Here is a 24,593-nt window from a genome sequence, read left to right on the forward strand (position 1 = left end):
ACAACAAATCGAGGAAGAACGTAGCAGGTTATGCAGCCTACCAGTCAGGTTTCCCTTTCTAATAGGTGATGGTTTATCTGTATATATCAAAATACTGACACACTCCCCTCATGCCACCACACAAAGAAAGTCAGTCACTTGTAGAAGCCCAATTTCATGTCATTGACTGAAATTTATGAGTCTCAAACAGCAAAAATTAATGCAACATGGCTAAAATTTTTTTTAAAAAAAACAACCTTGTAAATAAAATCCAAAGTTTAATATCTTTTACAGAAACATTGTACTGTCTGGGCAGCCATGAAATGACATCATTATCACACCACCTGCGGACATAGTGGAGCTGCTCACGTTTAATAATGTCAATGGGGCTGAGAGAAATGATGGAAATGACGGTACAATTTACACATTTCCTACTCCCCACATGGCACTTTAGCCAATTCCTGATGAACATCATCTCATATTGAACAGAACAAAAAAATACACCAGAGAAAGAGCAAGACATCACAGTCAGATTTGGCCAGAGTGAGATTGGCATTCGGTGAATATGCAGACTTCTTTCACTGATCTACAATTTGGTTTATGTAATCTCAGTTTCCTCTGTGATTACAAATCAGTTCACAAAAATGCAAACCAGACCATGATTTGGGGCAAGTTCATGCACCATGATTTCCACTGAGTGGCTTGTCATTTTTAATCAGCTTATACATACCAAGTCTTTTATTATTAAATACAAAACCAGCTAAGCATGAAATCAGGTTATGGATAGACAGAATGTGGTGAACCTTCCCCACTTCCTCCCCCCTTGGGTTTGTGGTGGTGTAGGTGGAGCCTTAACAGGCTGGCCTGATGTTGCTTGTCCTCTCCCTCCCTGGGTGGTGGGCTTCTTCAGATAAATTTGAAGCATTTGGTCTTGTCGTGTGGCAGGCGCGTTTTGAACAACACAGAGTCCACACGGAACTGGGTATAGAGCAGCGGCATGTACCCATAGACCTTCACGAAGAAATTGATGCACTTGTGCCTCTCGTGGAAGTGGGAGTCATCGTGCGATAATGCCTGGGGGCAGCCTGGGCATCGGAAGGTCCAGCGGGATGTGACCTGGAGTGGAAGAACAGATGGACAGGTTACATATCTGGACTCTCAGCTTGGACAGTAGCTGTGGGAGAAGAGAGAGAGACATGCATTAAACAAGGAAAGAGCTGTAACCTTGAAAGTCTCCCAAAGTTCAGTTTTTGATATTTCAAAACCAAGGTATTGAAATCGTCACTAAACACATCTGGTTTACCCACATCTTTTAGAGAAGAAAATCTATCAAATCTCCCTCCAATCTTCTACATCCTAGGGAACAAAGTCCTAACCTATTCAACCTTTCCCTGTAACTCAGGGCATCAAGTCCCAGCAACAGCCTTGCAAATTTTCTCTGCTCTCTTTCAATCTTATTGATATCTTTCCTGTAGATAGGTGACCAAAATTGGACTCAATACTCCAAATTAGGCCTCACCACTGTCCTATACAATTTCAACGTAACATTCCAACTCCTGTACTCAAAATTATGGCCTATGTGCCAAAATCTTCTTTTATGACCCTATCTACCTGTGATGCTACTTTCAAGGAATTACAGGTCTGTTGTTATAGATGACAAACAACAACAGACCCAGCACCAATCCCTGTGGTGCACCACTAGTCACAGGCCTCCAGTCAAAGAGGCAAACACCTACAATCACTCTCTGGCTTCTCTAACGAAGCCAATGTCTAATCCAATTTACTACTTCCTCTTGAACACCAAGCGATTGAACCTTCTCAACCAACCTCCCATGTCAGATCATGTTGACCATCCCATTCAGTCCCTGTCTATCCAAATACTTATATATATGGTCCCTTCGAATACCTTCTGATAACTTTACCACTCCTCATGTCAGGCTTCCCTGGCCTATAACTTCCTGGTTTATTTTAGAGCCTTTCTTAAACATCAGAACAACATTAGCTGCCCTCCATTCCTCTGGAAACTCACCCACGGCTAAGGATGTTTTAAATATCTCTGCTAAGACCCCTGCAATATCTGCACTCGCCTCTCATAGGGTCGGAGGGAAGATTTATGCACCCTAATTTGCCTTGAGACAAGTCTTCTCTGTAATCTGTAGAGGGGCTATGTCCTCGCTGTTGCATCACGTCTATAGATGTAATAGATTGCATTACATCTATATGTGTCCATCTCCTGAGGAAATACAGATGCAAAAATTCCATTTAAGATCTCCCTCACTGCTTTCAGCTCCACACATGGATTACCACTTTGATTTTCGAGAGGACCAATTTTGTTCCTTGCTATCCTATTGCTCTTAATATATCTGTAGAAGCCCTTTGGATTCTCCTTCACCTTGTCTGCTACAGCAACCTCATGTCTTCTTTTAGCCCTCCCGGTTTCCTTCTTAAGTGTTCTCTTGCATTTCTTATACTCAAGTATCTCATTTGTTTCTGCACACACCTCCTTTCTCTTAACTAGGGCCTCAGTATGTCTCAAAAACCAAGGTTCCCCAAACCTGTTATCTTTGCCTTTATTCTGACAGGAGCATACAAACTCTGAGCTCTCAATATTTTAATTTTAAAGGCCTCCCATTTCCCAAGTACACCTTTGCCTGAAAATAATCTGTCCCAATCCACACTTGTAAGATCCTTTCTGATGCTATCAAAATTGGACTTTCTCCAATATAGAATCTCAACCTGAGAACAGACCTTTTCCATATTTACCTTGAGACTAATGACATTATGACCATGAGATGAAAAGTGTTCCCCTTTACAAACTTCTGTCACCTACCCTGTCTCATTCCCTAATAGGAGACCCAGTTTCACACTCTCTCTCGTTGGGACTTCTATGTACTGATTAAGGAAACTTCCCTGAACACATCTGGCAAATTTTTTCCCACCCAGCCTTTTTACAGTATGGGAGTCCCAGTCAATATGTGGAAAGTTAAGATCACCAGCTATCCAATGTTATGCTTCTTACAAAGGTCTGCGATCTCTCGACAAATTTGCTCCTCTAAATCCCATGGAAGTTGTGGCCTGTCTTGGTCCAACCATGCTGGTGTCACAAAAAAGACAAACCACACACAAAATACTGGCGGCATCTATGGGAAGGAATAAACAGTCGATGTTTCAGGCTGAGACCTTCCATCGGAACAGGAAAGAAAGGGAGAAGAAGCCAGAATAAGGAAGTGTGGGGAGGGGAAAGAGTACAAGCTGGCAGGTGATAAGTGAGACCGGATGAGTGGGAAAGTTGGTTGGTGGGTGGGTGGGTGTGTGAAGTGAGAAGCTGGGAAGTGGTAAATGGAATAGGTAAAGGTCTGAAGAAGCAGGAATGTAATAGGAGAGTGGACCATAGAAGAATGGGAAGGAGGAACACCAAAGGAAGCAATGGGCAGGTGAGGAGAAGAGAGGAGGTACAAGGGGAGCCAGAATGGGGAATGGAAAAAGAGGAAGAGGTGAGAAATTACTGGAAGTTAGAAAAATCAATGTTCATGCCGTCAGGATAGAAGGTACCTAGACAGAATAGGTGGTGTTGATCCTGCAACCTGAGAGTGGACTCATCGTGGATGTAGAGGCAGCCAAGGATCAACATGCCAGAATGGGAATGGAAAGGAGAATTAAAATGGGAAAATCAGCTCATTGTGGTGGACGAAGCAAAGGTGCTCGACAAAGCAGTCCACGTCGTCTCACCAATGAGACTGCAGTAGATGACCCCAAAAGCTCGAATTGTTTATTCCCCTCCATAAATGCTGCCTGACTTGCTGAGTTTCTCCAGCATTTTGTGTCTGTTGCTCAAGATATCCAACATCTGCAGAACCTCTTGTGTTTATCAGCTTTCTCTCAATCACTGACAAGTGATGGAATAAAAACAAGAAAATGTGGAAACACTCAGCATTTCTGATGGAGGGTCTTTGACCTGTAACATTAACATAGATGCTGTCTGACCTGTTGAATGTTTCAAGCATTTTCTGATTTTAGATCTCTGCCTCTTGTAAACTACATCAAGTCACCTCTCATCCATTATGTGCTCTGGTTTGTGACCTCAAACTGTATTATGACAAACCTGCTCGGCATTATGATAAACTAATGCTCCTTCTCTCACTTCAGTGTTCTTTTATTAAAGCACCTGACCGTACTTCCAATATCTACAATGTCCCTCCACCCTGAATTTTTCTTCAACATACCCACTCCAAAGATTCCTGGATCTGGTCCTTCAACCATCATATAACTTCTAAGTATCGCTCCAGTTCAATTGGCGTACTGTAGCACAGTGGTTAGTGTAACACTATTACAGTGCCAGTGGCCCAGGTTCAATTCTCCCTGCAGTCTGTAAGGAGGTTGTATGTTCTCTCCATGACTGCATGGGTTTCCTCTGGGTTCTCCAGATTCCTCCTTGGGTTAGTAGGTTAATTGGTTCCATGGATTGGGCCAGAAGGGCTTTTTACTGTGCTGTATTTCTAAATATAATAGAAATAAATTTTATTGAGTTGGGTCTCATTAACTTACAGGCATGATGCACCAATTTATTATTTCACTCCCGGCACCACTAACCTTTATTGGTGGCTTCCTGGTGATATGGGAGACAAGGAAGTTCATAGCAATATCCTCACAGTTAATGTACTCGTCCACCATGTCTCGGATGGCCTGTGGCATGACATAAGAGTAGAGGTACGCATAGTACTGCAAGAGAAGAGGAAGACCATCAGATGACCATCTACAATTCCCCTAAAAACCTAGTGGAGAAAAGGGGGAGGGGAGGCAGGAGTGAGATACAAGCTGCAGCTCCACTTCCATTCTATCTAGGCTTTTCAATATTTGATAGGTTTCAATGAGATCTCCCCCCACCCCCCAGTTCTTCTAAACACCAGCGAGTACAGGCCCAGAGCCTTCAAACACTTCTCATATATTAACCCTTTCATTTCGGGGATCATTCTCCTCTGGACCCTTTCCATTCTTTCTTAGATAAGGAGCCCAAAACTGCTCAAAATACTCGGTGCAGTCTGATCAATGCCTTATAAAGACTCAGCATTACACCCTTGCTTTTAATCCATGTTTTTCTTGTGCATTCCACTTATGTGATGCTACACTGCCTGTCACTGCACCTGTGCATTCATGTATATGACAATAAACTTGACCCTAACATGGAGAAGACAACATACCTTGTGAAAGAAGGCAGCACCCGTCAGTACCATGGAGAGTTCACAGGAGTAGTTTGAGTTGTAGAGCCAGGACTGGTGAGCCATATCCCAGGCATGATACCTGCCAGGAAAACCCACTATTCGATCTCTTGCCTCTCGCCAAACCCTGTAGGAAAAATAGAGAATAGGAATTTCAGTGCCATAGTCTTCAAGCTGTGCTGTTCTATGAAGTCACTAAGCAGCGGTCTCGGCCTGAAACGTCGACTGCACCTCTTCCTACAGATGCTGCCTGGCCTGCTGTGTTCACCAGCAACTTTTATGTGTGTTACTCGAATTTCCAGCATCTGCAGAATTCCTGTTGTTTTGAGCCAGTTACAAAGTTGTGTTCCACTCACCGAAAGCCAAACATGATCTCATCATGACGGAGGTGGGCATCATCATCAATAGAAAGAATTGCCTCCGTTTCAATCGAGTCCCAGGGTAGGAAACGGTTATTTAAACTATTCTTCTCCGTGTGAACAACCTGAAAGGAGAGCAAACCATTTCAGTGGAGATTTCTTAGACCTGAAATTTGAAGCCAATCCATTAAATTGCATTCGACATCCAATGCAGCAATTAAAATCACAGAGCTTGGAAACAGATCCATGGCCCAATTGATCCATATAGAGCAAAATTATCATCCACACTGGTCTTATTTGCCAGCATTTGGCCATAACCTTCTACCCGTCCAACTGTCTTTAAAAAGTTGCTTATGTACCTGGATCATAAGATATAGGAGCAGAATTCAGCCATTTAGCTCAGAATCCTCTCAACCCCTTGCACTTGCCTTCTCCTCGTAACCTTTGACACCTTTAGCAATCAAGAACCTCTCTCCACTTAAATATATCCAATGACTTGGCCTCCACAGCCATCTGTGGCAATGAATTCTACAGATCCAACAGCCTCAGGCTAAGAAATTCCACCTCATCTCTGTTCTAAATGGAGGTCCTTGATTTCAAGGCTGTGCCCTTGGTCATAGATGCCCCCACTATTGGAAACATCCTCTCACCTGCCCCAACCACTTCTCCTGGCAGCTCAGTCCACATACATACCACAATTTGTTAAAAAAAAAAAGACCCCTCAAATTCCTCTTATTTCCCTTCTCACCTTAAACCTATGCCCTTTAGTTTTTTAGATCCCCAGCCATGGGGAAGAAAGACTGACAGCATTCACCCCATCTATGCCCCTCATGATTTTACACACCCTTGGAAGTTCACCTCTTAGTCCCCTATACAGTACTCCAAGAAATAAAGTAATAGCCCGTCCAACCGCTCCCTATAAACAGTCCCTCAAGACTTGTATGTCCTCTCTGCACTCATTCCAGTTTAATGTTCTTTAATTATTTTTATTCATTTTATAATCATTATAGTTAAATCAGGGTGAGTAAAACTGAACATAATATTCCAAGGGAAGCCTCACTAACACCTTGCACCACCGCACCATGATCTCCCAACTTTTATACTCATTGCCCTGACAGATGAAGGCCAGTGTGCCAAAAGTCTTCTTCACCACTTAGTCCACAAATGCACTCCACAAGACTGTCTTCCAAGAGGATATCTGAACCGATATGCTCTCTTCTTATTATTATCATCAGAGAGGAGATACGCAAGTCTGAAGAAACACTCAATGATTTAGGAGCAGTTTCTTTCCCTCCACCATCAGATTTCTGAAGAGACAATGAACCAACCCATGGACATTACCTCCCTATTTTTGGTCTCTTTTTGCACTACTTATTTAATTGATTTTTTAATATAAATTTCTTATTGTAATTTATAGTTTTTTTTGTGTATTGCACTTGTACTGCCGCCACAAAACTACAAATTTCACAACATATGTCAGTAATATTAAACCTGATTCTGATTCAGAAGTGTTCAGGAACATACATGATTGCCATACTATTACATAAGACACTGGAAATGCTGACATTGCTAGGGCATAGTCCAAACACTAAATTTTAAAAATATATTCTTTAAGTAAACTGCTGTTGTGCAACAAATGATATTTTCACAGAGTGTGATGGATATTCACTGTCCAGGGCCAGGGGGCCTTTTGCCAAGCTCAGCTTTCTACCACAGCTGCTGACACTTCTAAAAATCAAAGAGTTATTTTCGCGCAAGTTAAAGTTCCAACCAATATTCTTTGTTCAGCTTCTTGTTATAAATGGGAGCCAGTCTTCAGTTCTTCATGTAAATGGCAAGCAGTAATCAGTCTAAAGCTTAAAGGACAGCTTTGCAAACAGCACTGTCTATAGAGCAGTTTGCTGACCCACAGCATGGGACCTGATACAGTATAAGAAAATGGGGCATGTTAATTGGCTTGTATCAAACCAATTTACACTCTAATTTATTTAGTTCAAGAACATTTGCACACCAGATTAATACTATTACTTAGCACATCAAATAGCTTATCTATCAATAGTTGGAAAGTTTGTGTACTCAAAGAGTTAGAATTCAAAGCATTAAATGTAGGTATCTGGGAATTCTGTGTCAAAAGGTATCTGAAAAATTATCACATGTATGTAGACACCTAAGTGGGGGAATGAGGGAGTATAAGTGCAAGAGAGTAGTCAGGCTTGTCTGGACTGGTCAAGAACAACAAGAAGAATGATAGAAAAATAGGTTGAACTAGATTCCATTCCTCTTTCTTTGATTTCTGTGATGGACGGCTCATGTTTCTGCAACTTGCTTGTGTGTCTTTTTAGCTTATAGGAATTGTACCTGGGTTTTGGAAGTCCTTTGTATTTAGAAATCAGTTGTAATTTGGAAATCCTTTAAAATATAAATCCTCTGTTAGTTTTAAATGTATTTAAGCATTTTTATTTAAATGTAAACGTGTTTCACTAAAAATAAATGAACTGTGTTTAACTACTTTGATAGGAAACAGCATCTCCTCCATGGTAGGGAGGGTGGGACCCACCTGCTCAAATAGTCGCAACTGGTAGCTAAACTTGCTGTGGAGGATAAATGGGGAAATGATCTTGTCTTTGAAGAGTGGATGGCTACAGCATAACCTCCCTTTAATAAGGGTACTTGTAGCTATCTATTTCGGATAGGGCTTAAGATCTTCATCTGAGTGTAGAACTTCGCAATCAGCAAACCCAATACCATCACAAGAGTAAGAGCATATTAACAGTGATATGCTTTTAGATCTGTAGATAAACAATAATTGGGACACAGGGGACAATTATCTCACTGAATAGCGGTATAGTATATTTTACATCCACTCAAGTGCAAACACACAGAAACGCTCAACCAAAAGACACTACCTTTGACAATCTGGACTTCCACCCTTATAGAGCTGGTATTTTAAGTTTGAGTCTCTGAAGTGGTACTTGAATCTATAGCCTTCTGATTTACAGGAGAGCGGCTTACGCAGCAAGTCATGGTCGAGGCATCTTTCCACATGGTGGAATTTTTTCAGTCAAACTTGGACCTGGCTAAGAAATCCCAGATTTGAGGAAAACAGTTCTAGGTCATGAGAGCAGGTAAAAGGAATGCAGAATGGGGTGTGTCAAAATTACAACTTTATATGTTCCAGTTCACCCAAAGAGTCAAACACTCTTTTTCCATTCATTTTGCACTACTTATTTATTTTATATATTTTTAAATTGCAATTTATAGTTTTATGATGTATTATACTGTACTACGACCACAAAGCAACACATTTTCATGACATATGTCAGTGATATTAAACCTGATTCTGACTCCCCATTCTGCCGTCTCCTCTTACCCCTTCTCCTCACCTGCCCATCTCTTCCCTTTGGTGTCTCTCCTCCTTCACTTTTTTCCATGGTCCATTGTGCTCTCCTATCTGTTATTTCTCCTTCAGCCCTTTATCTTTTCCATCTACCACCTGGTCTCGCTTATCACTTGCCAGCTGCCAGTCTGTACTCCTCCCTCTTCTCCTACCTTTTTCTTCTTGCTTCTGTCCCCTTTCTTTCCAGTTCTGATGAAGGGTCTTGGCTCAAAACTTCGACTGTTACGTGTTTCGACTGTCTTCTATAGATGCTGTCTGACTTGATGAGCTCCTCCAGCATCTTGTGTGTGCTCATCAAATGCAGAGATTTATCAATAAAACTGCAGATTCATTTAGCAGATTTCAACTTAGTTGAGTGAGGAATAACAATAGCAAGAAAAAAAATATGCATGCCCCTTTGCATAAAGGCACAGATAAATCAAATTTTGGCTTTCAAGGGTTTAAAAAACCTGACTCCTTATCACTTTTTAATCCAGCTACACAGAGCATTACTGTTGCAGCATGTAAACCAATAGGTTGTTTCGTAACACAGTAGTAAACCATAGTAAGAACCATATCCTTACCACAATAGGCACTCCGATCTCGGGCCAGACGAGGTCCTCAGATGGCGGCTTGGGAGAGTTCCACACAACAATGACTTTATTCAAGTAAGGCAGGCCATTCAGTCTCTCTAAAGAGTTCATCAGGACTTCCTCACGCTCATAGGTCAACATCACCACTGTAAACTGTTCCCTGGGAACATTCCCACCCAGAGCAGCCTGGAACTCCTTTCCAGAACCTCCCGCTCCCCCACCTATTGGCCGGAATCCCGTTCCAGATCCGAGGAACTTGGCCTCTGAGGGCAAGGTGGGGTCAAGTGGCGTGTGCGGAAAGAGGTGGAAAGGTCCGGGGGCAGCATTCCATGCTCTGTAAGTGTCCCGGACCGTAACTGTAAAGTTCCGCAAGTATTTGGGGGAGGCATAAGGGGGTTCTGTCTCCACGGGTCCTAAGTCCAAGTCTCCGGTGTCAGCCACGTTAGGGTCAGTGCCGGCAGCCTTTCCGGTCTTGTGAGGGATCTCTTTGGATGGCTCTTCTGTGATGGGCGCAGCAGGAATCTGTATCCGGGTCCGCACAGTGGACAAGATGGTGCTCAACACGTTGTCTGAGGTGGAAAAGTAGGTCTCCCACAGAAAGCGGCCCTGGCGTCTCATGTTGAGCAGATCGCTGTCCGAGATGCTTCTCAGGAGGAAGTGGAGTTCCGTGATGCGTGGTTTTGGCACTACCAGAGCTGCCTCACTCCAATGTATCATGTTATGATAGGGCAACTGGACATGTTCCCCAAGGATTACTGGAATGGCTCCGACCTCCAAAGCCTCAAAAAGCCTCATGGAACAACCAGCAGAAGCAACCAGGTGGACATTTCCTGGAGTTATGATTAATACAAAGGTGGACAATTTCAACAGCTCTAGCCTGTCGTCCCTCTCACCACACAGTGCCCACTCGGTTGGTAAGGCAGGCCGAGGTTGCTTCTTGCAAGTGAACTCCACCAGCACCAAGTCCAACTTGCTGTCCTGAACAGCCTTCAAGGTGGTGATGATCCGATCATCGTAATCTGCTGGAGCATTTCCCTCGATCTCCTCCTCAAATGAACGAGCCTCCTGAAGACTGGACATCAGCGATTCAAGTTTCTCTCCTTGGAAGCTGAAGAGATACTTCCTCTTGACAGGAACTTGGGGAGGTATCTCCAGGAAGTTAGGCTCGGACATGGCATGGATCAATGGCGATGGGATGAGATCGAAGCCAGGCCGATACTGAACATCGTAGAAAATGGACTGGGCAACCATAGCCCTGCCTGTGCTGACATTATGGAGCAGGTTCTGGGTCTGGGACCTTCTGGACAGGTTGATGAGGAGATGATTATGTCCATCGGATCGCCAGTAAGGGAGTGAGTGTAACTGGCTTTCAACCTCAGCGGACTTCAGGCCTGATGAATCTTGTAGTTCCCCGACCAGGACCACGTAGACACAGGCAACATTGGGGTTGTCTGTAACATAAACGTTAGTCCGAGCAGTCGCCTGGAATGCCTGCTTAATTAGCGGATCAATAAGACTACTGAATTGGTACTGGTCCAGTGGATAGATATAAACAGGAAACCCGGACGTTAGTGGGCACCGAGAGTAATCAAAACAGGAGTGCAAGCGGCAGCTGTTGGGGGACTTTGGCAATGGGAAGGTGGTCTCATCTTTCTCCGGCAAGAGGCGGATTGGCAGCGAGAGCTTGGGCTGGTTCTGTGCCACCAGCTCCTTGTACGAGTGCTCAGTTTGGCTGATGACGTTCTTGAGTTGAAGCAGGTCCTGCTTGGCATTCTCGATGCTTTTCTTGCATGACTCAATCTTCAGATTGAGTTTAGCGATCTCGCTGTTGAGCTCCTGCCGTTTGGCCTCGAGCTGGAGTAGCTCCTCACTGACCGACTCCCGGATGCGGCACAGGTCCTGGACGTGCTTGACCTCGCACAGGGCATTGCCAGAACGTGGCTCGAAAATGCGCGGGCCTGAGTCGTCGAGGTTGTCAATGGTAGTCAAGTAATAGTGGGCAATCAGCGGGAAGAAAACCAGGATGACAAAGAGGGTGAAGCTGAGCCAGGTTAACCGGATGCGATTGGACCATCGTAGCATGCATGGTTGCCCTACATTACCAACACTTCCGTTCCGTAGCATGTTATAAACTGGCAGGAATTGGGGGGGGGGGGGGAGAGAGAGGAGGTGTTTAAATTTAAAAAAAAAGAGGGAGAGGGGAGATGAAACCCTCTCACAATCACGTTTGATCAGAAGCCATGATAGAGAAATCTCATTTCGCTCACTGAGCAAAGGGTCATCGTGTACTTTTATTCAGATATCTCCCATAAGATGTTTACAATTTACCAATAGAATGGAAATTTCATTTTCTTTCTTCATTTCTTAAAATGTCTCTCTCCCCTCTCAAGAATGTCAAACCAATCCAAATCAGTCAGTTTTCACCTTCAGCTCTGTTTCCACTGGAGATGCCACTACCATGGTGATGAAGGGTCTCCAAGGACCATAGCAGATTCCTGTCAAGCCGGTTGTCCCCATCGGTGGTTCTTAGCATCTTGAATTGGCAGTCCAGCTACGTCTTCACAGCTCACAGCCACGGTAAAAAGCAATAGATAATCTTGTTCTCTTCCTCCACCACCTCACCTCACATTACTTTGGCTTCCGTTGGCAGCATCACCAGCTGTAATAGAAAAGATTACAGGTTAGATTCTTCAAACAAATCAAGCACTTATACATCCTTAGACAAATAATATCAATCAAGCTGACAGTTTATTAAATACTAAATCTCATTTTGTGATTCAGGTTTTTCCATGGTTCCCTGTATTTATAACCTGTTACAGCCCTATGACGCCCTAACTGCACAAAGAGAACAGACACTCTATCCTCATCATGATTCTTCACCCACAGCTTACTAAACACAAATCTCACTCCAGTTAAAAAAAACAGAAAGGACTCCCCTGATCTTCTCAGCATGCCGTTTTATTAAGACAAGCCAGTGAGATGGGCATTTTCTGTTACTCTTGCGGTGGATAATTAAAGAAACTCCATGGAACTCCATGAATGAATGCTGAGCAGGCACATCTTTGATTCTTTATCATTTGGATGTCCAAATGGAACTCTTTGATACCACACAATCTACTGGAAGAACCTAGCAGGTCAAACAGCACCTGTGGGGGGAAAGGAATTGTTGACATTTCAGGTCGAAACCCTGCATCAAAACGTGGACAATTCCTCCCACAGATGCTGCTCGACCCAATGAGTTCTTCCAGCAGATAGTTTGTTGCTCCAGATTCCAGCATCTGCAGTCTAATGTTTCTCTTCAAAACTACTTACTATCAAGGTAGTCAAATCCGCTCAAAGTAACTCATCCATACAGAATACTCCAAAAAACAAATTATTGCAGAATCAGAATCAGGTTTATTATCACCAGCATGTGTCATGAAATTTGTTAACTTGGCAGCAGCAGTTCAATGCAATACATAACATAGAAGAAAGAAAATGAGTAAGTAAATCAATACCAGTATACGTATATTGAATAGATTAAAAATCGTGCAAACAAAAATATATTAAAAAGTGAGGCAGTCTTCAAGGGTTCAATGCCCATTTAGGGATCAGATGGCAGAGAGGAAGAAGCTATTCCTGAATCAGAGTGTGTGCCTTCAGGCTTCTGTACCTCCTACCTGATGGTAGCAGTGAGAAAAGGGCATGCCCTGGGTGCTGGGGGTCCTTAATAAAGGACACTGCCTTTCTGGGACACTGCTCCTTGAAGATGTCCTGGATACTTTGTAGGCTCATACCCAAGATGGAGCCGACTAAATTTACAACCCTTTGCAACTTCTTCTGGTCCTGTGCAGTAGCACCCCCCCAACACCCAAAACCAGACAGTGATGCAGCCTGTTAGAATGCTCTCCATGGTATGTCTATAAAAGTTTTTGAATGTATGTGTTCGCACACCAAATCTCTTCAAACTCCTAATGAAGTGCAGTTGCTGTCTTCTTTACAACTACATCGATATGTTGGGACCAGGTTAGGTCCTCAGAGATCTTGACACCCAGAAACTTGACATCCAAACTGTATATAAATGATTCTGAAGATTGCACCTCTAGAAATCTATCAGAAATTTTGTGTTGGCACACAGTATGAAGAAGAAGCAAAATAGAAACATAGAAAACCTACAGCACAATACAGGCCTTTCGGCCCACAAAGCTGTGCTGAACATGTCCCTACCTTAGAACTACCTAGGCTTTACCCATTGCCCTCTATTTTTCTAAGCTCCATGTAGCCATCCAGGAGTCTCTTAAAAGACCCTATCATTTCCAATCCACCACCGCAGCTGCCAGCCCATTCCACGCGCTCACCACTCTCTGCGTAAATAACACTCCTGACATCTCCTCTGTACCTACTTCCAAGCACCTTAAAACTATGCCCTCTCGTGCTAGTCAATTCAGCCCTGGGAAAAGCCTCTGACTATCCACACCCTCTCATTATCTTGTACACCTCTCGTCCTCCATCGCTCCAAGGAGAAAAGGCCGAGTTCACGCAACCTATTCTCATAGGGCATGCTCCCCAATCCAGGCAACATCTGGTGGTTCACCTCACAATGCATCAAATTTTAAACACAAGAGATTTTGCAAATGCTGGATATCCAGAGTAATACATGTAAATTGCTGGAGGGACTCAATAGCTCAGGCAGCACCTATGGAGAGGAATAAACACTCAACGTTTCGGGCCGAGACTCTTCATCAGGAATAATGCTGATGGATCCTGATTAAGGGCCTCAGCCAGAAGTGTCGAGTCCTTATTCCTTTCCACAGATACTGCCTAACCTGCTGAGTTCCTCTACCATCCTATGTGTAAATCAAATTTTAACATTTCTTTTGCCATGAAGATGCAAGGTTAAAATTATCAGTCCCCTTCAGGTTCTCCATCTCTGACTTTCAACACACTCTCAGCATCCATTGTTCCACTAATTGTAGCCTTACCTCCTGCTGGAGTAACCTGCCAGCTCAGATATTACCTAAATCTAACTTTTTAAGCAAGCTTTTGATCATGTACCACAGTGCAAGGCTTAACATTCAATTTTGTTTGCTAACCTCTGAATTTGAGTTTTTACAATAAAATTCTGATTATCCTCTATGTGGAATAAACTGTTCTCAGGCTGATCAATTATAATCAATTATAACCAGTTTCGATGACAAGCTCTACCATCTTCTTCAGGGATGATGCCTGGGTATGTCTAAACCAGTGGTATTTATAACCCCATAGTCCATCCCCCCTGATTGGTTAGTCCTTATCCAATCAGGTTTCTGCTCTCCCACCTTGCTTACAAAGTGTCAGGCATCATCCCTGAAGAAGATGGCAGAGCTTTACAGCAAAATGTTGGTTATAATCGATACCTGTACCTGGCTGAAGCCTGAGAAAAGTTTATTCACCATATATGCCAGGAAAGTACTAGATCCTTTTACGTCTTCTATGTGGCTTTGGAAATCCCAATGGTTAAGCATCCAGTTCACAGAACACTTCTCGTCTCACTCCTTCAGACACAGTGAATCCCTGTTTCTCACACTCCTTCGAAATTTTCCCAGTTCTGACTCCTACACTTTCCAGAGGTTTACCAATTACACTGGGAAAAAAATACCATTCTACCATTTCTATCATTATCAGTCTATCATTTCTTTTTTGTAAATTGTGTACAATTTGCAAAAAAAAATGCCTTGGCCTAAGAATAAAACATCCAATAATTGGGAAAAAATGGCACCGCCAGAGTCCCAATGTGCCTGATTAACAGAGGCTCACTATCTCATGTTTAAAGATACTATATGCATATAAGCTATGGTTGTTTTCAATTCTTAATGTACATTTTATTTGAAAGCCTTAGTACCAAATCTTGCAGCATAATCATAAAATAATTTATCTCAAAATAATCCACAATTTTAAATATTTTAAATCCATTTAGTATCTTATACAACCGATAAAATCACCAATCAGGTGCTTCCTTTCGAGACTAAGCAGTCCTGCCCCTAAAACTCTGGCTCCAAACACTGTACCCATTGGTTTTACTTCTTCTGGGTCACATGGACATAAAGGGATCTATTATTGAAAAGGTTCACTCACCCAGGATAAATAAATAAACCCATCTTTAAATAAAGAAATAGTAGGGCTTTGATCATTAAAGGCCAACCTACAAATGCACAATAGATTTTAGTAATGTTCTTAATCGATAAAGCTAAGTGTTACAGATCTCAGCCCAAAGTTCAACTGTTCATTCTCCTCCATAGATGCTGCCCAACTTGCTAAATTCTCCAGCGTTTTGTGGGTGTTACTTTGGATTTCCAGCATCTGCAGAATCTCCTGTGTTTATTATAGAAGGATTACAGGAAGCAAATACATTTATATAGAGTCATACACCATCTCAGAATATCCAAACCTATCTACATTAAACTAAACTGACATTTATTTTTGTAGGGTAGTCACCACTGCAATGTAAGGAATATGGTGGCCAATTTACACACATTATGCCCTGCAAACACCAATGTGATAATGACCAGATTGTTTATTTAAATCAAGTGGCATTTGTGCCTGAAAGCCAGTCAGCACAAAAGACTGAGATTACCACATCTAGAGCCATGTGGTTCTACATATCCATCTGTGGAGGCTGGTGAGGCCCTAATTTATTCTGAGTTACATCAGACATTGGAGCATTCTCACAGTACTGCACCCGGAATATCACCCTGGATTTTCAAGCTTAATTTTCCTCAGCGGTATTTGAACTCAGCTAATCCAGAGAACTGCCATTAATCAGGATGGAAATGAAGCTCTGCTCTCTCCATAAATTTAATAGGATTAAAGTCAAGAACAAACATCGTTGATACAATATAATACCGTAAAACACAGGAGCAGAATTAAGCCACTCAGTCCATCAATTCCACTCCACCAATCATAGATGATTTATTTCCCTCTCAATCCCATTCTCCTGCCTTCTCCCCGTAAACTTTGATGCCCTGACTAATCAAGAACCTATCAACCTCTGCTTTAAATAGACCCAATAATTTGGCCTCCACAGCCATCTGTGGCAATGAATTCCACAGATTCACCATTCTCAGGCTAAAGACATTCCTCTTTACCTCTGTTCTAAATGGGTGTCCTTCTACTATGAGGCTCTGCTCTCTGGTCCGAGACTCCCTCCATGACAGGAAACACCTTCTCCAACAGTATTATCAAAGTATAATACTATGTGTAAATGTTGCTTGATTTATATTATGCTTATATTTTATAGGTTTGTCGCAATGACTTAAAACCTGTTCCTACAAGCTTGCTGTCAGTATTAAATAACAATCAGGAGAAAACCCAGGAAGGCTTAACTACAAAGGAAGATATGTTTCATACTTGTTATTGGGAGTTCCATTTCACCCTGAGCCAAGCTTCCAATCACACAGCAGATAAAATTACCTACTGGCAGCTCTTATATCGTAAGCACAAAATAATCTGCAGATGCTGTTGTCAAAGGAACACTCACAATGCGCTGGAGGAACTCAGCAGGTCAGTCAGCATCAGTTGAAAAGATTAGTCGACGTTTCGGGCCGAAACCCTTCGTCAGGACTGAAGGAAGAACTTTGGGGAGGGTTTGAAGAATGCTGGCAGTTGAAAAAAAACAGTAATTTAAAAGACAAAGGGGTGGGGGAGGGAAAGCAGGGAGGTGATTGGCAGGAGAACAATGCGAAGTAGTAGAAGGAGGTGGAACTATGAGGGAGGTGATGTGAACCGCTTCATTTTTACTATGGATGTCCAATCCTTATACACCTCCATTCCCCATCAAGAAGACCTCAAAGCCCTCCGCTACTTCCTGGATAATAGACCTCACCAGTTCCCCACTACCACTACCCTCCTCCGGTTGGCGGAACTGGTTCTCACACTTAATAACTTCTCTTTTGGCTCTTCCCACTTTCTTCAGACTAAGGGTGTAGCTATGGGAACTCACATGGGACCCAGCTACGCCTGCCCCTTCGATGGTTATGTGGAACAGTCTGTGCTCCAAACCTAAAATGGTACCTCTCCCCAACTTTTCCTTCGCTACATTGACGACTACATTGGCGCTACTTCCTGCACCCATGCTGAGCTCGTCAATTTCAGCAACTTTACTTCAAACTTCCACCCAGCCCTCAAATTCACTTGGTCTATCTCTGACACTTCTCTCCCCATTCTCGATGTCTCGGTCTCCATCTCTGGAGACAGACTGTCCACTGACACCTTCTACAAGCCCACTGACTCTCATAACTACCTCGACTATACCTCTTCCCACCTCGCCACATGCAAAAATGCCATTCCCTATTCCCAGTTCCTCCGTCTCCGCCGCATCTGCTCCCAGGATGAGGCTTTCCGTTCCAGGACATCTCAAATGTCCTCTTTCTTTAAGGATCGTGGTTTCCCTTCTATGGTGATCAATGATGCCCTCACCCGCATCTTCTCCACACCTCATACCGTCTAGGTAGTCTCCAGCCCCTTGGTATGAACATAGAATTCTCCAACTTCTGGTAATTCCCTCACCCTCCCTTCCTCTATCCCTATTTCACATTACCTCCCTCATAGTTCCGCCTCCTTCTACTACTTCGCATTGTTCTCCTGCCAATCACCTCCCTGCTTCCCCTCCCCCACCCCTTTGTCTTTAAAATTACTGTTTTTTTCAACTACCCGCATTCTTCAAACCCTCCCCAAAGTTCTCCCTTCAGTCCTGACAAAGGGTTTCGGCCCGAAACGTCAACTAATCTTTTCAACTGATGCTGACTGACCTGCTAAGTTCCTCCAGCGCATTATGAGAGCTCTTATATCACCCTCCTCTGGTCTTATCTCAGTCCATCTGCTGCTGGAACACTCATCATTGCTACCTCTTGATTTGATCATTCTTATCTTCCTTAGGGATGGAAAGAGATGCTGGGAGGTGATAAGTGGAAAAGGTAAAGGGCTGAAGGAGGAGGAATCTGGTAGGACCAGAGAAAATGGGAGAAAGGGAAGGAGGAGCACTAGAGGGAAATGATAGGCAGGGGGCATAAATTACAGGAAATTAGAGGAGTTGATGCTCATGTCCCTTACTTTTTCCACTTATCACCTTCCAGATTCTCACTTCCTCCCACTCCCCCATCCACCTGTCCCTCACCTGGCCTTACCCATCTCCTGCCAGCTTGTCCTCCCTCCACCTTCTACCCTGCCTTCTTTCCCCTTCCTTTCCAGTCCCAATTAAGGGTCTTAGCCCGAGATTCAATGCTTTATTCCTTTCCATAGAAGCTGCCTGACCTGCTGAGCTCTTCCAGCATTTTGTGTGTGTCACTTTAGGTTGATCACCTTTGTTTTCACTGTACCCCTCACCTTCCCTATCCCATTAGCCTATGACATTTCTGCATTTATCCAGGTTTCCTGTGCACACAAATTTTAAAATTACTTCACTATTGCTGGTCCTGCCTTCAGATATTTGGCTGTTCACTCTGCATGTTCTCAAAATGTGTTGGATATCTATGCTTATAAGTCAACTTGAAGTATAATGGGGAGAGGCATTATTAGTATTAAGGAACACTGCAACTGAAGTATAGGGCGCTATAGTAACATAGTGGTTAGCACAACGTGATTATTGCTCAGGGCATTGAGGTTTGGAGTTCAATTCCAGCATCCTCTGTAAGAAAGCTTGTATGTTCTTCCTGTGAGCATATGGGCTTCCCCCATGTGCTCTGCTTTCCTCCCACAGTTCAAAGATGTACCAATTAGGTTAAAGTAAATTGTCCTGTGATTAGACTAGGGTTAAGTAGGTGGGTTGCTGGGTGGCATGGCTTGTTGGGCCGGAAGGGCCTGTTCTGCACTGTATTTCCAAATATATAATCAGGGACAGAGAGGAAGGCTATCAAAGCCTGGCAAAGTGAACTGGACCAGCTGAGAAAATGGGCTGAAAAATGGCAATGGAGACCAGTGGGAGGTGTTGTACTTTGGGAGGACAAACCAGGATAAGATTTACATAGTGAATGGTAAGGCACTGAGGTGTGCAATAGATAAAGAGACCTAGAAATACAGACCCATAATTCTGTGAAAGTGGCATCACAGATAGATAGTGTCATAAAGAGAGTTTTTGGCTCACTGGCCTTCATAAGTTAGGGTATTGAGTATGGGAGTTGAGGTGTTATGCTGAACTTGTATAAGGCGTTGGTGAGGCCGAATTTGGAGAACTGTGCGCAGTTCTAGTCTCCTATCTGCAGGAAAGATGTAAATAAGATTGAAAAGTGTGTAGGGAAAGTTTACAAGGACATTGGAGGGACCTGAGAACCAGAGTTACACAGAAAGGTTGAAAAGGTTTGGACTTTATTCCCTGGAGCTCATAAAGAAGGGAGATTTTATAATGGTATACAAAAGTATGCGGGGCATAGACAAGATAAATGCAAGCAGGCTTTTCCCACTCAGGTTGGGTGAGGCTAGAACTAGAGTACATAGGTTAACAGTGAAAGGTAAAATATTTCAGGGGAATCTGAGGAGGAACTGCTTCACTCAAAGGGTGGTGAGTGTGGAACGAGCTGCCAGTCATGATCTGTTGCAACATTTAAATTTGGATAGGTACATGGATGAGAGAGGTATGACATGTATGGAGATGGGACTGGTCAGAAAATCAGGTAGGCATGATGAGCCAAAGATGTGCTGTAGGGCTCAATGCCTCTAAGCACAGCTACAATATGAACATCTCTAAGGACTTGTTGAGTCAAGCTTCCCACTTCTATTATGTTACATTCCATGCAATGTACATCAATTAAGTTATGCCTCAAATTATTCATATACTGTGTCCCAACATGTTTTTGTTGGGAAGAAATTAACTTATTCAGAAAAACCAAGGTACGCTGCTTCCAGCTCTTCGCTGGGGATCCTATATTCATAAATTGATGAGCTATTTAAGAATGAATTATGGGTACTAGCGTTAAAGCAATAGTGTGGTAATCTGAAAGTAGACAATTGATGACTTAAAAAGGGGTAAAAAGCAGCAGTGCATGATACTGGTACAAATCTCTCATTCTCTGGGTATTTCCATGAATTTCTTCTTCTGCCTGCTGAAAATCTGTCTTAATTGCCTCAGAAATCCTGTGAGTTCCACACAAAATGCCTATGTTCATGTTCTAACACACACCTTCTGCTTTGATCAGCTGTCTGACTCTGAACAGCTTTGCATCTAATCTTAAACTGACGGTTCCAGGCATTGCTATTTCCCTTACCCCATTTTTCTGATCATTCTGTCAAAAATTGGGAGCTCAAGAGATAAAGAACTGTAAGAACTGGATTTTAAACACATAGTTGGTTAGAGGTAATCCAGGCTTCCTTTACCAATTGTGTTATAATCATTCCATTCAGAACCATCTGATCCTGACAAAAAACGCCAGCTTTCAAAGCCCAAGAAATAATTTCCTATCCTTTGCTGTTGTTGAACAGATGGTGATATTGCCCACTAATGCGGTCTAGTGGTACAGATCATCAAGGCAATCGTCATTAATCTGTTCATTGCTTATTCACATTCCAGAGTGGGTAAGACTCGGAGGAAATAAGTACCATGGGGAAAGAAATAATTGCCTATTATTGAAAAAAATTAAACATATATTTGCATACTACCAATCACCTTCTTAGAACATCTGAAAACCCTTTACAATGATGATGGTAAAGGGTTATGTATAGTGTAGAAGGTTGTCATAGGTTACAATCAAATATTGATAAGATACAGAGCTGGGCTGAGAAGTGACAGATGGCATTTAATCTGGAAAAATATGAAGTGATTCACTTTAGAAGGTCGAACTTGAAGGCACAGCACAGGGTTAATGACAGGATTCTTAGCAGTGTGGAACAGAGGGAACTTAGGGTCCACATCCATAGATCTCTTCAAGTTATTGTACAAATTTAGATAGAGTAGTTAAGAAGGTAAATGGTGTGTTGGCCTTTATTAGGCGGGGGATTAAGTTCGAGAGCCACGAAGTAATGCTGAATTCAAGAGCAACAAGGTAATATTGCAGCTCTATAAAATTCTGGTTAGACCACACTTGGAGTATTGTATTCAGTTCTAGTTGCTTCATTACAGGAGGAATGTGGAAGCTTTAGAGAGGGTGCAGAGGAGACTTACCTAGATGCTCTCTGGATTGCACAGCATGTCATTTGAGGAAAAGTTGAACGATCTGGGGATTTCTCTTTGAGGCAAGGGAGGGTGAGAGGGGACTTGATAGAAGTGTAAAAGATAAGAGGTATAGATAGAGTGGACAATCAGCACCTTTTTCCAAGGTTGAAATGGTTAATACAGGGGAACATAATTTTAAATTATTGAAGGAAAGTACGGGGGAGATGTCAGAGGTAGGATTTTTGTTTATACAGAGAGTGGTAAATGCACTGCAGTCATGGTGGTAGAAGCAGAAACATTAGGGACATTTAAGAGACTGTTAAGACATATGGATGAAGTAAAAGTGGAGAGCTATATGGGTGGGAAGGGTTAGATTGAACTTGGAATAGGTTAAAAGGTCAACACAACATCTTGAGCTAAAGGACCTATAATGTGCTATAATGTTTTGTCTTCAAATAACTTTTGAACTGTGGTCACTAAGTACTGCAGAAAACACGGCAGCCAACTTGCATTCAGCAAGCTCACAAAACGATAGTAAAAACCAAATTCATTCAGAATTGTTGGCAGAGAGACAGATATTGTCCGGCATTCCATTGCAAACTCCTTCCCCCCACCGCCCCCCACCATCATTCTTGCAATGATGATATGAAGATGACAAAGGAGACCAGACCAGAAAAACCTTCAACCCATGAAGTACCATCAGAATGATGCACTAGGAACAATAGCCTAGAAAGTTGTCTAGCCTTATGAACCCAATAACTTGTGACTCAGTAGAATACAACCTACTGACTCTGCCAGACAGTTATATCATTCCATATGAATCATCTGATCACAAACCTTGGCAATAGGAAAGAGGCAACACCTCTTTGGAAATACATTCTAGGCAAATAAACAGTACCAACTGGAAATGCCACATGTTTGATACAGAGTCTGCACTGTGGTCTGGTCTCAATGTGGTCAGTTCTCAGGGAAGAGAACAGGGATCCATCTTTCTGTCTCACTAGACAACCACTTGCTGCTGTTTTTGATGATGTATCAGTACACTATGGATGACAGAGTCATACAGCACAGAAACAGGCCCTTCAGCCCAATTCATCATGCTGACCAAATGTGCTAGTCCCAGTTGTTTTAAAAGGTAAAAGAAATTAGCTCTATTTGCCACATGTGCAACAAAATACGGAAACACACACTGAAATACATCATTTGCGTCAAATGTTCTGGAAGCAGTCCACAGGCACCATCATGCTCCTGGTGCCAACATAGCACGACCACAACTTACTAACCCTGACATCTTTGGAAAATGGTTGGAAAACGGAACATCTAGAAGAAATCCACGGGGTCATGGAGAGAACCCGTCCAAACAGTAACAGGATCACTGGCACTATATTAAAGGACCACTACACTAACTGCTATGCTACTGTGCTGTCCATGTTTGACAAATAGCCATATAGACCATGAACTTAATCTAATATCTTGTTCCACTTAAGCTTGAATATCTTTGGATATTTATACAGTAGTAGTTTTATCAGTCTTGTAAAAAGTACATCAGCTCATGAAATGCCATTTGGTCTCTGGTCTATTCCATGTTACTATGACTGTATTTATGTATATATATAGAGATTGAGTAAAATTAAAACAGGCCATTTTTGACCATCAAGGGCAGATGGTTCATGTTAGCACTAATAGTCTATTCAAGAGTCTTCCATCCCTCTTTGGCTAACATGTACATTCCCAAAATGCTGTATGTTTACCTGAGGATACACAAGAAAAGTCTGCAAGGCACAAGGGAAAATGTACAATGACAGATCTATGAAACTATAGATCCATGATTACAGCAGAAATGTGCATTGAATTGGAGAGAGAATTGCTGGGGAGAAGGAGTGCCCAAGAGAAAATCAGAGGAGATATTTAATTAGAAAAGAATGGTCAGGCTCACAGTGGACGGAAGCAGAGACAACAGACGGACAACAATGGGCATTTATAAGGTACCTTGCTGAAGGGTCTCAGACTGAAACGTTGACTCTATTTGTCTCCATAGATACCGCCTGACCTGCTGATTGCTCTGGTATTTTGTGTTTGTTACTATGGATTTCTGGCATCTGTAAAATCTCATGTCTACAAGATATGTACATTTGCGGTGCACAGACGGTTATAAATCCAAAGGTTACTCAATCAAATTTAGGAAGTGCTGATTTATTTAACTCAGTACAATTTTGTATTTACTTCTCTATATTTATCCAGCTTCCCCTGTAGTACACCCTCAACTAATTCCTTGCGACACCATATATCGTATTCTAATCATTCAAGTAAACAAAATTTCCTGCTGCATTTATCACTGTCAGATTTACTGCTTCTAGCTCTAGCTTCAGCTACTAATAGAAGTCTCCTCCACTTTCAACCTATTCAATCTTTCCATAACTTTAAATAATCTTCAAGTATGAAACTAGAACATGTCTGTTATGTTTTGTAACTCCAAATAATAAAAATAATTGAAAGGAAACACAGAGCAGGAATGAGTGTCTAGCTTTGTTTTTACTTTAAGCAAAGTGCACACATGATGTGGTGGCGCGATGATACATGCCATTCCCGTACTTTTGCATATTTTATTTAAACAAACAAGAATGCTTAATCAAACAATATATTTACAATATTACTCAAATATTGCTGAAATATTAAATACACAACACTATTCCCTACTTAGCTATAAGCTCCAACTCAATATAGAATGCATTTTCAACCTGTATATGGTGATTGTCCAACATGTCCGACGATGCCAGGAAACCTGTGTGGGAGAGTTTTTAAAGTGGAAAAGCCATTGTCTGGTGCAGTTAATCTAGATGACAAACAACAAAGGACCCAGCACTGATCCCTGCAGCACTCCGCTAATCACAGGCCCTCAGTCAGGGAGGCAACCACCTACTGCCACTCTCTGGCTTCTCCTGCAAAGCCAATGTCTAATCCATTTACTACCTC

At 42.5% G+C, this 24,593-nt stretch overlaps 1 protein-coding gene across 1 annotated transcript; it reads right to left on the minus strand.

The window, feature by feature from the left end:
* Nucleotides 1-237: 237 nt before the first annotated feature.
* On the minus strand, nucleotides 238-11,815 carry extl3 (exostosin-like glycosyltransferase 3). Its single transcript, XM_072251072.1, has 5 exons — nucleotides 9,515-11,815; nucleotides 5,552-5,679; nucleotides 5,178-5,322; nucleotides 4,570-4,698; nucleotides 238-1,095 (listed from the first exon to the last, which is right to left on the minus strand). Exons 1-5 carry the CDS (start codon nucleotides 11,645-11,647, stop codon nucleotides 886-888), a joined length of 2,745 nt encoding a protein of 914 aa, XP_072107173.1. The 5' UTR covers nucleotides 11,648-11,815; the 3' UTR covers nucleotides 238-885.
* Between the last annotated feature and the right edge of the window lie 12,778 nt (nucleotides 11,816-24,593).

The sequence above is a fragment of the Mobula birostris genome, chromosome 2, assembly GCF_030028105.1.
Source record: "Mobula birostris isolate sMobBir1 chromosome 2, sMobBir1.hap1, whole genome shotgun sequence".
In the NCBI taxonomy this organism is placed as follows: domain Eukaryota; kingdom Metazoa; phylum Chordata; class Chondrichthyes; order Myliobatiformes; family Myliobatidae; genus Mobula; species Mobula birostris.